We start from the raw sequence: 12252 nt of genomic DNA on the forward strand, positions 1-12252 counted from the left end.
AGAGAGAAGTTTAACCTTCTTATCAGGCTTTGCAACAGATGAGATGGTAACTTTGTGAGCGTTAGATAGATAGATAGATAGATAGATAGATAGATAGATAGATAGATAGATAGATAGATAGATGAAAGGCACTATATGATAGATAGCTAGATAGATAGATAGATAGATAGATAGATAGATAGCTAGATAGATACTTTATTAATCCCCAAGGGGAAATTCACATACTCCAGCAGCATACTGATAAAAACAATATTAATTAAAGAGTGATAAAAATGCAGTGCAAGTTAGAAAATGCAAGGTGGAGAGTGCCAGGCAGGTATAACAGACAATAATCTTGTATAATGTTAACGTTTACCCCCCAAGGGGTGGAATTGAAGAGTCGCACAGCGTGGGGGAGGAACGATCTCGTCAGTCTGGCACACCTGTGTGTCTGTCTGTGTGCAGCTAAAGAGCTCAAATGATGGTAATCCCATGCCAGGCCAGGATTTGGCAGTGTGCACTTACCCTTTCCCCTACCCCTAGTCCCCCTGTAGCCTATATGTTTTCACCGAGTAGAGGACAGCATGGCTTGTCCCCCCCGGTGGTGGCGGCTGGTCTCTTCAGTATTGACACACCCTTTCCAGGTTTGCCAAGCGGACCTTTCTACCCTCTCGCATTGTGAAGCTGCCCTATGTCTCTTTCTACAATACAATCTTAATGAGAGCCTCCATATTCTTGAAAAGTTAACTCCGGACTGGCTGGGTGTGATATTCAGGAAGGGCATTCAATAAAAAAAAAATAAATAAAAAATCACAGGCGACTTGTTTGACTTCTTGTCGGGCATTGTTTATATCTGGCCTTAGCCAACGCCTGGTCCTGTCCCATAATGCAAATGCCTGGGAGTGGGTTGCCTGCTCCGGGTCAAAGCTCCACTCTTGACACAGCCTCACCTGCTGGTCCAGTAATTCACCATTTTTATTAAGGATCTCTACCTTTAGGAGGTCAGAGTTGGCGGCATCCTCATCTGAGAGACCATAATAAGTCTCCTATGGTTCAATTCCTGGCTCATTTTAGAGCAAACTCCTGCTGACTACACCACTGTAAATAAAAGAAAAAACCCAGAAAAAGGTTTGGGGTAGCCACTCTGTATACTTAAAGATTTGGCCAGAAAATAAACAGCAAAAATCATCAATCAGTCTTTACAGAGCTGAGTCCAAAACAGAACTGACTCATGGCGAGCAAAATAGCTTTTTTAAAGTCGGGTGGCGGAAGTGATGTCATCAATCCTGGAACAGGATGAGGTGTCGTCGGCCCCGATACTGGAAGAGAGATCCATAGACATAGAATTACTAGACGCCGCATGACCAGCAGCATCGTACGTCAACGTAGCCGCCATATTGAGAGTGGCAGTGCTGTGGAGTGAAGTTCTGTAATGGATAAACACGCCTCACGCATGTGCTGCTTGGGATTGTGCAAACCGCTGTACGCTCCAAACCAGATCCCGAGGGATTACATTTCATAAGTAAGGCTGAACAATTGTTTTGGTTATATTTGGTCATTAGAAAATCCCGTTTTATAATCTTGGCACTCGAGGTTACTTTACGATAAAACAACATTAGTAAAATTAAAACAAGAGAATGATAAATCAAAAAGCAATAATTAGCAAACAAACAAAGATAACTGGCAGTAACAGTAAAATTCACAACTGGTATGCCAGTTTGAAAAGATAAGTTTTGAGGACAGTTTGAAAATGTGTTATTGACTCGAGCTGACGGATATGAGAGGGAAGAGAATTCCCGAGTTGAGGAGCACCAGGAGAGACGCTCGAGCTCCCATAGCACTGAGTCTGACGTGGGGTACATAAAGTGGAGCTGCAGATGAGGATCAGAGTGAGGGGAGGAGTGTCAGTCTGTAGGAGATCAGTGAGGTGTGAGGAGCTTTAAATGTTAAGACCAGTATTTTGTATCGTATTCTGTAGTTAACAGGGAGCCATTGTCGTTGAGAGAGAATCGGTGTGATATGTTCAGTGGATTTAGAACAGCAGGTTATTATCCTGGCAGCAGAATTTTGAAGAAGTTGTAAGCGATGGATACGTTTGTGTGGGATGTCAGATAGAATAGCATTACAGTAAACTATACGTGAGGTGACTCGGGCATTAACCGATACTGCAGTACTGTGTTGGGTAAGAACAGGACGAAGTCTAGAAATGTTTAAGAGATGGAAGGCGGCAGTCCGAGAAATGTTACTTATATGGGAGGAATTATTTAATAATAATTGTTATTATTTAATAATTGCCATTATTAGTGTATAAATGGATATAAATAGTTACATTTAAACGATTCGCCAAAATCTGTTGTATGTAAACGATACTGTTTTAACCGTTATTGTTTTTTCATCAGAAAACCCGGTTTTCACGTCTACCTCTATTAGTTTAAATGACACTTTTGACACTCGCAATGAGGCGGACGCGCTGACGTATCGTGTCGACTGAACAACACAGTGAATGCGCCGTCTGTCTATACATGTCTATGATGACATCGACAGGCCCTGGCAGAATTTCCCTCGGGTGGTCTGCAGGAAAAGGAGATGAAGGCTTAGTGCACACTGCCACCCCCTGGTCCAGAGTGGGATTACCATCATTTGAGTCATTTAGCTGCAGGCCTCCCACGCGCATGTCTGTGACGGTGTGCATTTCGTCTCCAGCGTTAACCCTGACCCTAATTAACAAGTATGGACGTAGACGTTGATTGAAAAGCACAAACAAACACAGAGAGTGTGAGCACATTGCATGCACAATAGTCCCAGAGGACAAATCCTGCCCAGCTCAGAAGAAGCAGGGAATGTGCAGACATGCCCTTTTGCTCAGGGACTGCGCCCCCCTGCTTTCTGATAAACATATTGTCACAGATTTAATTTTTTTGACCACTGCATCCATCCGTTCTCTTGGTGCACTTTCTGAATGGCCATTTGGGATCACAGAGCGCCAGTTTTGTCTGGGGGAAAAATATAAAACCCTGATGGTGGCAGCACCCATCACTGCAGTTAATGCCAAACCAAATGCCCACTTCATTACAGACAGAATACCAGTGGCCACTTTCCATTTACCTGCTTATCAAACAGAGAAACTGAAAAGATGACAAGACGTGGCAATTGCTTTCTTTAGGAACTTTTATTTCCGTATGGTGAAACAAATTCAACCATGTCCTTGTTTAAGTTGCCAGATCTAGTTTGTGTCCGGCTTTCTTTCATTTAACTTGTAGTGTGAAATTACAGTACTTGGCAAGAAGTGCAGCTCCTTGTTGGGTTTCATTATGTGTGCAGTTAAACCACTGCTTGTCTATTTTTCCTTCCATAATCTACCAATTTAAATCAATTTGCCTTTGTGACATTTCACTGGCTGCGCACGTGCATACCTGTGATGGACTAGCGTTTCTGTATAATGGAACACCATTGTATCTATGAAACATACATAGCATCATTATATACTGTAGTTCCTCGGGGTAGCCTGCTGCATGGACTACTTGAAGCTTTCTCTCATGGCTTGTGCCAGTCCAGAGCAAGTCATCCACCTGAAGCTAAGCATGTTCAGGAACAGCCAGTACTTGGATGGGAGACCTTCTAGGAAAAGCTTGGAGTGTTGCTGGAAGAGATGTTGGTGAGGCCAGCAGGGTGCGCTTACCCTGTGGTCTTTGCATGGATCCCAATGCCCCAGTGTTTTGATAGGGACACTGTGCTGTACAAATGGCTCCATCCTTCAGAGGAGACATAAAGCCAAGGTCCTAACTCTCTGTGGTCATAAAAGATCCCTAGGCATCCTTCATAAACAGTAGGGTGTATCCTGATGTCCTTGCTGAAGTGCTCAATACAGCCTAGTAATGCTGGCCCCCTAATCATCACGATGAAAAGCGTTATACCAATGTCAAGAATTCTATAGATAGATAGCTTGAGACACTTGTTGCACATGGACTGTCTTTGAAAGCGGGTCACTTGCAACAACAATAACGCAGGAGAGTCAAGACGTCACTATCGACACTAACCTATGGCATGGGGTTGGGGGGCGCAATTTCCCTGCCGATCGTGCCTCTGGGTCTGCTTTTCCTGAAGTGGACTGCTGTCCCACCAGCGTACACGCAGGTTTGAGAGTGACAGAGAAGAACAAATAGATGGACAGTGCCATCATAATATTGATGGATAACCATGACAGTTCCTCTCAAAGCCATTTGTCTACTATAAAGTGCATTTCCTATCTTCTATCAATAATTTTCCCCATCTGTAAAGCTTATACCGTGCCTTTCACATTTTTCTACCTGTCCAGTGCAGTTTTTCCATGGTATTCCTGATGGAGGAATGTGTAGGTACCTAATTGCCTAACCTAGTGCTTCTTAAGATTTTTGTTCCAGTCAGTTTCCCAATCACTGAGTCGCCTTACCCGTAATTAACCCTATTGAGTGTGTTCACATAACAAACTAAATCCGGTGAGGAAGCCGGGGCTGTCGTAGCGCATGAGCACAATCATTGGTACTGGCCGAGGGCCCCAGCACCATAGGGGCCCCCACGGTGTTTTTGATGCCTGTATATGTTTCTGTTTTGATAAACAGGGGACCCAGCGCAATACTCTGCCCAGGGGCCTATGGTGCTGGTGAGTCAGCTCTGAAAACCTGATTAAGGCAGCAACCTGGCTTCCTAAGATCCTCCGTTTTCATGTGCAGGTCCACTTGTGGAGTCCTTTGGCAGAACACTCCGACATCATCAAACTAGAGTTAAACGTTAAAACGTCTTCAACGGCCGCCCAAGACTCGGTGGTGGCTCTCCGGCACTCCCTCACGGCAAGGCGCCCTCCTATGTGATGCTCACAGCGGGCCTTTCAATTCTTATAAACCGATACAGGCCAATTCATTTTTAAATATTACACGTTTGCACATCTTACTCAGCTGGCTTTATTACTGAAGCCTTTTTACCTTCTTGTATACGAAGTACAGTATAGGGAAAACATTGGAATCTTCCAAAGATTCGACGTTTTAGACTTTTACACTTTAGACCATCCATCCTATCCATTTTCCAACCCGCTATATCCTAACACAGGGTCACGGGGTTCTGCTGGAGCCAATCCCAGCCAACACAGGGCACAAGGCAGGAACAAATCCCAGGCAGGACGCCAGCCCACCGCAGGACTTTAGTCCGAAAATACTGTTTTTAGCATTCCGTCTCTGTGTGTGTGTGTGTAAACACAATAAATTAAGTACGCTTACAGTTAGGTCAGCCAAAATTTGCATACAAGTATTACGTACAAAACGTAGCTTTCTATCAACATTTCCGTTAATCGGAAGTGGTACTTTATTCATGCAGCTGCAAAGTCCGATTTATTCAACTTTACTTTTATAATAATTGTTTAATATATTATTAATTTGATTTGTTGTTGATGGTTCTTTAATGTACATACTATAAAAATATAATCATTGTCTTGTGGTTTGCTCCTCAAATATCCATCCTCATATCTGAGTATACGAGAAAATCGACGGGAGAGACCACTGCCGATTTTTATTACTAGCGGCCCGCCAGCGTCTTCAACTCTGATTTTGGGGCGTTACCAACGAGTCACATGCTCATTCGAAAACCACGCCCCTCATGCTAAGCTTCGGTCATATGACCTTCAGGCGGGTTTCATGGCTGCGGTTGCTAATGTTTGCGGCTTCTCTGCGATGTTTCGCTGTGCCGTGTTGTTGACTGCGCTCCTGTCGCACGCCCAGGCGGAGGTTGCCTCCGTGGTTTTGGATCGACAGACGGACAAGCTGATTGTGAAAACGGGCTTCGACCCCGAGTTTGTAGCGTGGGCCAACTTCACGGATGATATTCAGCGGAGCGGGTAGGTAGATGATTGTGCGAGCCGCAGTGCAGCACAGCGGCGAGGGCTGCCACTCGTAAGCACGTGGCTTCTCCGCGTCTGCTTTGTGTTGCTGAGGAGCAGTTTGTGCAGCTTGCATGTAGCGCCTTTTGGGATGTTTTCCTGGTCGTGTGGCACATGGCTTGTGCGCCTGGGATTCATTGGGTGTCAGGATGAGAAGCTCCCGATCCTGCTTTGTATGAAAGATTCTCCTTGACGGACTTTTGGCTGCTGTTTTTATCCACATCATCAAGTATAGCGCTGTTCTTTTAGTGAACACAATTATGGGCTGTGGGTGAAACAATAGTAACACACATAATGTAGTGCTTTGTACGTCTAGTTGCTATTGATCGCTCCATCAGATTTCTGCAGATTTGATGGTGAGAGCTAAAACTTATACATATATATATATATATATATATATATATATATATATATATATATATATATCGCCATAGTTACTACAGGTTTTCTTAGTGTGGATTTCGCTCTGTCTCCTTTTTGGTGGCACTGTTCTAGAAACTGGGTACGGGGAGAATAATGGATGAATATCTTATTGGTGTGAAGGGCTTTCTTTCTCTTTTAAAATCAAAACATCCTCAAAAAAAAAAAAAGAAGAAGAAAAGAGTCTTGTGCTGATGACAAATCCCAGTTTGTTCCTTCTGCCCAGGCTCTGTATCATAAGTAAGGAGAAGTGAAAGTTTTGCTCCAGGAAGCCATGGATTTCCCTGGAGTGCAGAGTTGCAGTAAAACTTTCATTGCTTCTGTTTTCAGTTTCGTTAAATTTTAAAGTAGGGCATCTTTTGTGATTGCAAGATACAGCAGGGAGTCCTTCAGCCCCAGTGGTTAGCCTTCCTGAGGTCTACTGGGCAGAGCCTTTCCCAGCTGTAGAGATGCCACACTTTGGCATTTTTTGTTATTTCTTCCCCTAAACTGCCCTAAGGTATGCTGGTCATCTCTGGCTAAAGCTTGAAATTTGCTTATTGTCCCTTCAGAGGTCTTGGCTTTCCAGTGACAGCCCAGTTTGTGCGTGCGGCTTAATGAACTTGCAAAATCTTGAAGAAAGAAACGGATCATCAGAGGAGTGTACGCCACAGCCTTAGCACTGATGATAATAATAATAATGTGTTTTTTTTATATAGCACCTTTCCCATGATCGAAATCCTTCATACTGTATGTATACTCAGGCTCTCCCACACGGTTCTAAGCCTTGGGGGCAGCTGCAGCGTCAGGAGGGCCCACCTGCTTGGGCTCAGTACACAAAACACAAGGAAAATAAGATGAAGAATAAGGAAATATGTGATTAACATAAGACTATAATAAAAGCAAAGTAATATTCATGAAAAATAAATTTACTTTTTAACAAAACGTACAAAATCCTTTCAAAAGATTAAAGTAAAAAGAAATTTGAGCTAGGTTTGAAGCCCTGGCTAAGCCATAGCAGCTATATTGGTTCATTCTTATTGTTTCACTTCTTTCTTCTTGTCCTACTTTTTGCTGTCACTTTCATTTCTGTCCTCATACGCCATGCAAGTTGTTCCTTTTTCTCATCCTGCCCATTTTTATTTTCTCCATAATATAGGGTGGTCCGGATCTAATTATGCAATTTTCATTATGCTATAACTTAAGTTTATTACATAGAAAATCACGCAAAAAATCCTGGACTATCGAGAAGTGTGCCAACTGACGACCTGAAGAATCATCTTCGCTCCGAATTGGAATCGTCCCCGCATAAATCAAAGTCATCCAGATGATCTGGATCTGTGTAATTAGATCTGGAGCACCCTGTAGAAATTCACCATTCTCTGTTTTGCCTTTGGCAGGTGGGCATACCTGGAAGTGACCACCAGTGGGCGCTACAATGACAGTCTTCAGGCTTATGCAGCAGGAGCCGCGGAGGCATCTCTCACAAAACAGGTGAGGCCACCAGGGTCATGTTGGGAGGGGAGGCGGGTTGTTGATTTTAATGTCCGTATGCCATTAAGTTGTGATGTTCTGGGGTCACTTTTCAAAGACATACCCACTACAGAGCTGTCATACCGGCCTTGGGGCTTACGTATCGGACTGCGTGTGACAAGAATGCTGGTTCACTTCTTTTCTATGGAGTCTGGTGTGACTGCTGATCTGAACAACACAGATGAAGCATTGCATCATGGTCGGGCAGCATCGTCAAACTCAATTCACTGCCTGTTTTATTTGTTTTTGTTTTTTTTTTTAAAGCTGTCCTGGTCTTCATATATAGAGCGTTGCCCAGCCTCTGTTGTAGGAGGAGGCCAGTTACAACGCACATCATCAAAGGTTCTTTCCTAAATGGCTGCAAATACTCTAATCAAACAAACCGCACTCATTTCATCCTGTGTTAAGTTTTTGCTTACCAGACTCAAAGATGGTCTCAATAGAGAGCCGAGGCTCTGGCCTCCAGTACTGCCCTCACTAAGGTACAATCCCACTACTTTATTTGGGAGACGTCACCCAGGATGGCACAATGTAGACACTATTCTGAGGTGTCCCTCTGCTTGTTGTCTATTGAGCACAAAAAAAGAGCCAACGATTCTGTTATTCCCCAGGCGAACAGCCACACCGCTTTATTAAGTTCTTCAGCCAAGTTTGTTTGAGTGTGCTAGAGGAAGATCAGCACCATAAGCAGAAGTGCCAATACAAAAGTTGTCATAAATGCAAAACAACTTGGCACAGTCGGCAGAGGCCAGACCTGAAGATCAGATGTCGTCATTCTTTTGCATTGCAGTAAATCTGATAGGCCAGTCGCTTGTAATAAGGTGCCATTCTGTCTCTGTCTGCGTGAATCTGTGCATGCTTCTTGTTACTTCTCTGTTCTGTTCCGCTCGTCTCGTCAGCTCATTGTCTGAGGACATTAATGCATTGGACCGGACTTAAAGAATATTAATAGTTGTTTGCCCCGGTCATTACATTACATGATTGATTTATTCCAGTAAATGAATACTAATGGAGGAGAAGGCAGTATGTACTGAACTCCTTTAGGTGGGCTCACGAGAGTAACTAGGGGCGCTATACAGTATTTCACACTTGTCCCTAAGCATACAAACACTCAGGCTGTCATGAAGTGGAGTCTTCCTCAAAGGCAAAATAGGTGTGAGGCCTCCAAAAGTTAAGCTCTCCGATTATCTTCCTAGAAGAGAAGAGTGGCACCTTAACCCAGCTGGGCCCTCAGCACCACCTGCGGGCTTCAGCTAGAGCAGGACCAAAAAATGGAGAGCTGGCAAAACAACTCCGAATGGTCCCAAGTAGAACAAAAGCCCCACAAGTAGAGGGATGAGCATAACCCATCGTTTTATATTAAAGCACAGCAAAGAGAGAATCTTTATGAATTGAAGATTTAGCTATTAAAAATAGAAAAGTACATGGACCTCTGATTAGATTAGATACACTTTATTGATCCCATGGGGAAATTTAGATGCATACAGCCACAGAAACATAAAATACAAAGGTACAGACTGGCAGGACTTATAATGCCGCCTCTCAGTCAGTTGGCATGTGCCATGGCCATGTTGCCCAAATTGTGACGTTGATACCAACCCTGCTTTGTCACCTCACAGTGATCAGCCGCCCCACAGTGAGCAGGTTGTCGTCCTCATTTCTGGCACATTTTATCAACCACACACCTCAGAGAAGTGTGAAAATGGGAAGAAGTCAACACCAGAAAAGGGGAAATCTCTTTACAGTAAAGTAGAACAGTGACGAGACTACGTGTGCCCTCCTGGATTAAGCAGAACTGCCTCAAAATGAAACTATCCACTCAAATCTTATTTTACACATTACAGATAGGGTGTTGAACAATGAGCCTGTACCAAGCGGGCATGAAATGTGCCACATGCTGAATGTGTGAAGACTCCTGCACTGTATGGTGTCACTCGTTCCTTTCAAGTGGCCTCTTTTATTGTTACTAAGTTGCCAGGGAGCCAGAGCCTGTGGTGGCAGCATCAGACACGAGGCTGGAACCAACCCTGGACTGGCACCACAGTTCAGTATAGAGACACTAATCATTCTGACATGCTTATACTTGGGGTACTGAAATACCAGGCGGGCAGAGTAAACTAAAAGAATTGATTTGCACACAGGCCTTGTCCAGGCCAGGCGTTGAAGCCAAGTTTGTAATGAACTCCAGTGGCATTCGTGTTTGTCATAAGACCTCGGGCACAGTGTGCTGTGCCAATGCACTGTGCAGATTGTATTGTAATAACTGAAAATGTCCCACTCTGATAAAAGTAACACAACACTGGTCATGCTTGTCAAGGCAGGAGGGTCTTATTGGCAGATACTTGGGGGCGTCACGTGATTGGCTCTGATGTCACTCTCCTAATCCCTGGGCTCCTTGTTCTTGTACAGCTCCTCTACATGCACTGGATGAACACTATTGTGGGATACTGTGGCCCAGTGCAGCACGACATGGGCTACTGCCAGAGGCTGAAGGACTACATCATCCAAAACCTGAAGTGGATGGAGACCAAGATGGACAGCGGAGAGGATCCCGAGTACTGGCACCAAGTAAGTCTTCCGCGTCTCTTAATTGATCTGGCGCGTCTTTGCATTTCAGTGTTCTTTTGTACACCTTAATGCCAATGCTGACCTGCCGTTTGGGATTAGAGCTGTTAGGACCGAAATGCTTGGAAAGTCCAATGGGGGCCTCAGTCAGCAGTACATCTACTTGGGTTTCAAGGCGCCTGTTTTTGAGTTGCTAACAATTCTCGTGTCGTTTTTGTTTGTTTTTTTTCGATTGGCATTTCACGTTTTGTCCTTTTCCCACTTCTACTTGTGTGACTTCATCGTGTCACTGTTTTGTGTTTCTTGTCTCCATCTTCATTAAGCAGTTATCATAACTTCAAAAAGTCTTGGTGATGACGTGTGAGTAAATCACAAATGAAGAAAAAATGTTGTTTTAGAATTTTTGTTTGTTTGACTGACTTGAGTTTTTAGCCAGGGTTTTGCTGTCAATCTCTGAAGGCACAGTGCTGTGAAAAAGTATTTGCCCCCTTCCTAATAGGCTGTGTTTTCGCATCTACTACACAAGCAGTCCCCTCTGGTCTTTAGGCAAAATGCCATATTGGAGAAAGGAAACCTGACTGAACGCACCATATCATTTTTTTTAAAGAATAAAGATCTCTAACGCCCCCTTGTGGAAAGTAATTATTAGCTAAGAGTTCAATAATAACAACAACAACAACATTTATTTCTAGAGCACATTTTCATACAAATAATGTAGCACATGATGAAGAAAGACAAAAAAAAAAGAAAAAGTAAGAATTAAAATAAGAGAATACTAATTAACATTGAATCAGAGTAAGGTGGTCCGATGGCCACGGAGGACAGAAACAACAAACAAAAAAAAACTCCAGACGGCTGGAGAAAAAAAAAAAATCTGCAGGGGTTCCAGGCCACGAGACCACCTGACCAGCCCCCTTTGGGCATTCTACCTGACATAAATGATCAGTCCTCATTGTATTCAGGGTTCTCATGGAAGGACTTGATGATGATGGTCTTGTAGACTTCTGGCTTTTAATCCATCAGTACAGGGACATCACGGTGCCTTGATTAGGTGATGGTGGCGGGCGCAGGTCGCCACCACAGAAAACCGGAAAAAGAACCGAAGAGAGAGTAGGGGTTAATACTCTGTCGCAGCACCTCTTGCAGTAATATTACATCTTGGCTTTAATTTGAGAAGAGCCTTTCACATCGCTGTTGAGGAATTTTAAAAAGTGAAAGTGTGAACTGCTCACCTCTGCATCTCTACTGGGGTTACGTCAGGACTTTGACTTGTTGTGTTAATCATTTAGTTTAGTCAAACTCCACCCCATGATTTGAGCACCCATCGTGCAAGCAGCTGACTCTCTCAGAATCTTGTGGTTCTGTTGCGGCATCTGGGCCACTCAAAAGCTTCAGTTTTGTGTTTTTCATAGTCATTTGCTTCTGTTTTGTCTCCTTGTGTATTTTGTTTCGGAGATATGGATACTGTTAATGAAGCTATTGTCCTGTAAGTCACCCATCATGCAAGCTGTTTACTCTACGAAACTTGTCCTCTGATTCTGGTTTGGCTTCTGTGCCACTCCAAAACCTGAATTTTGTATGTTTATTGGAGTGATTCACTTCTGTTTCAGCTCCTTGTCCTGCTGCAGTGTTGTTTCAGCTTCAGGTCATGGAGAGATGAGTAAGCATTCTCCTTAAGAATATTCTGGTGAAGTGCGTAGTTCATGCTCACTTCAATAACAGCAAGTCTTCCAGGGACTAAGGCAACAAAGCATCCCCAACACCAGCACCCCCTGTTTTATTGTAAGTCTGAGGTTCTTGCTGTCAGAAATTAGACATAATGGACCCTGTGGTGTCCAAAGAGTTCCACTTTTGACTCGCCTGTCAGTATC

At 43.7% G+C, this 12252-nt stretch overlaps 1 protein-coding gene across 1 annotated transcript in view; it reads left to right on the forward strand.

Annotated features, from left to right (window-relative positions):
• The first annotated feature begins 5609 nt into the window (after window positions 1–5609).
• Window positions 5610–12252, forward strand: part of plbd2 (phospholipase B domain containing 2) — a 34136-nt gene continuing 27493 nt past the window's right edge. Inside the window, exons 1-3 of the mRNA XM_039772296.1 lie at window positions 5610–5842; window positions 7684–7777; window positions 10226–10384. Coding sequence (XP_039628230.1) covers window positions 5643–5842; window positions 7684–7777; window positions 10226–10384 — 453 coding nt within the window. The 5' untranslated portion in view covers window positions 5610–5642. The remainder of the gene's footprint in view (window positions 5843–7683; window positions 7778–10225; window positions 10385–12252) is intronic.

Source organism: Polypterus senegalus, chromosome 12 (assembly GCF_016835505.1).
Source record: "Polypterus senegalus isolate Bchr_013 chromosome 12, ASM1683550v1, whole genome shotgun sequence".
Classification (NCBI taxonomy): Eukaryota; Metazoa; Chordata; class Cladistia; order Polypteriformes; family Polypteridae; genus Polypterus; species Polypterus senegalus.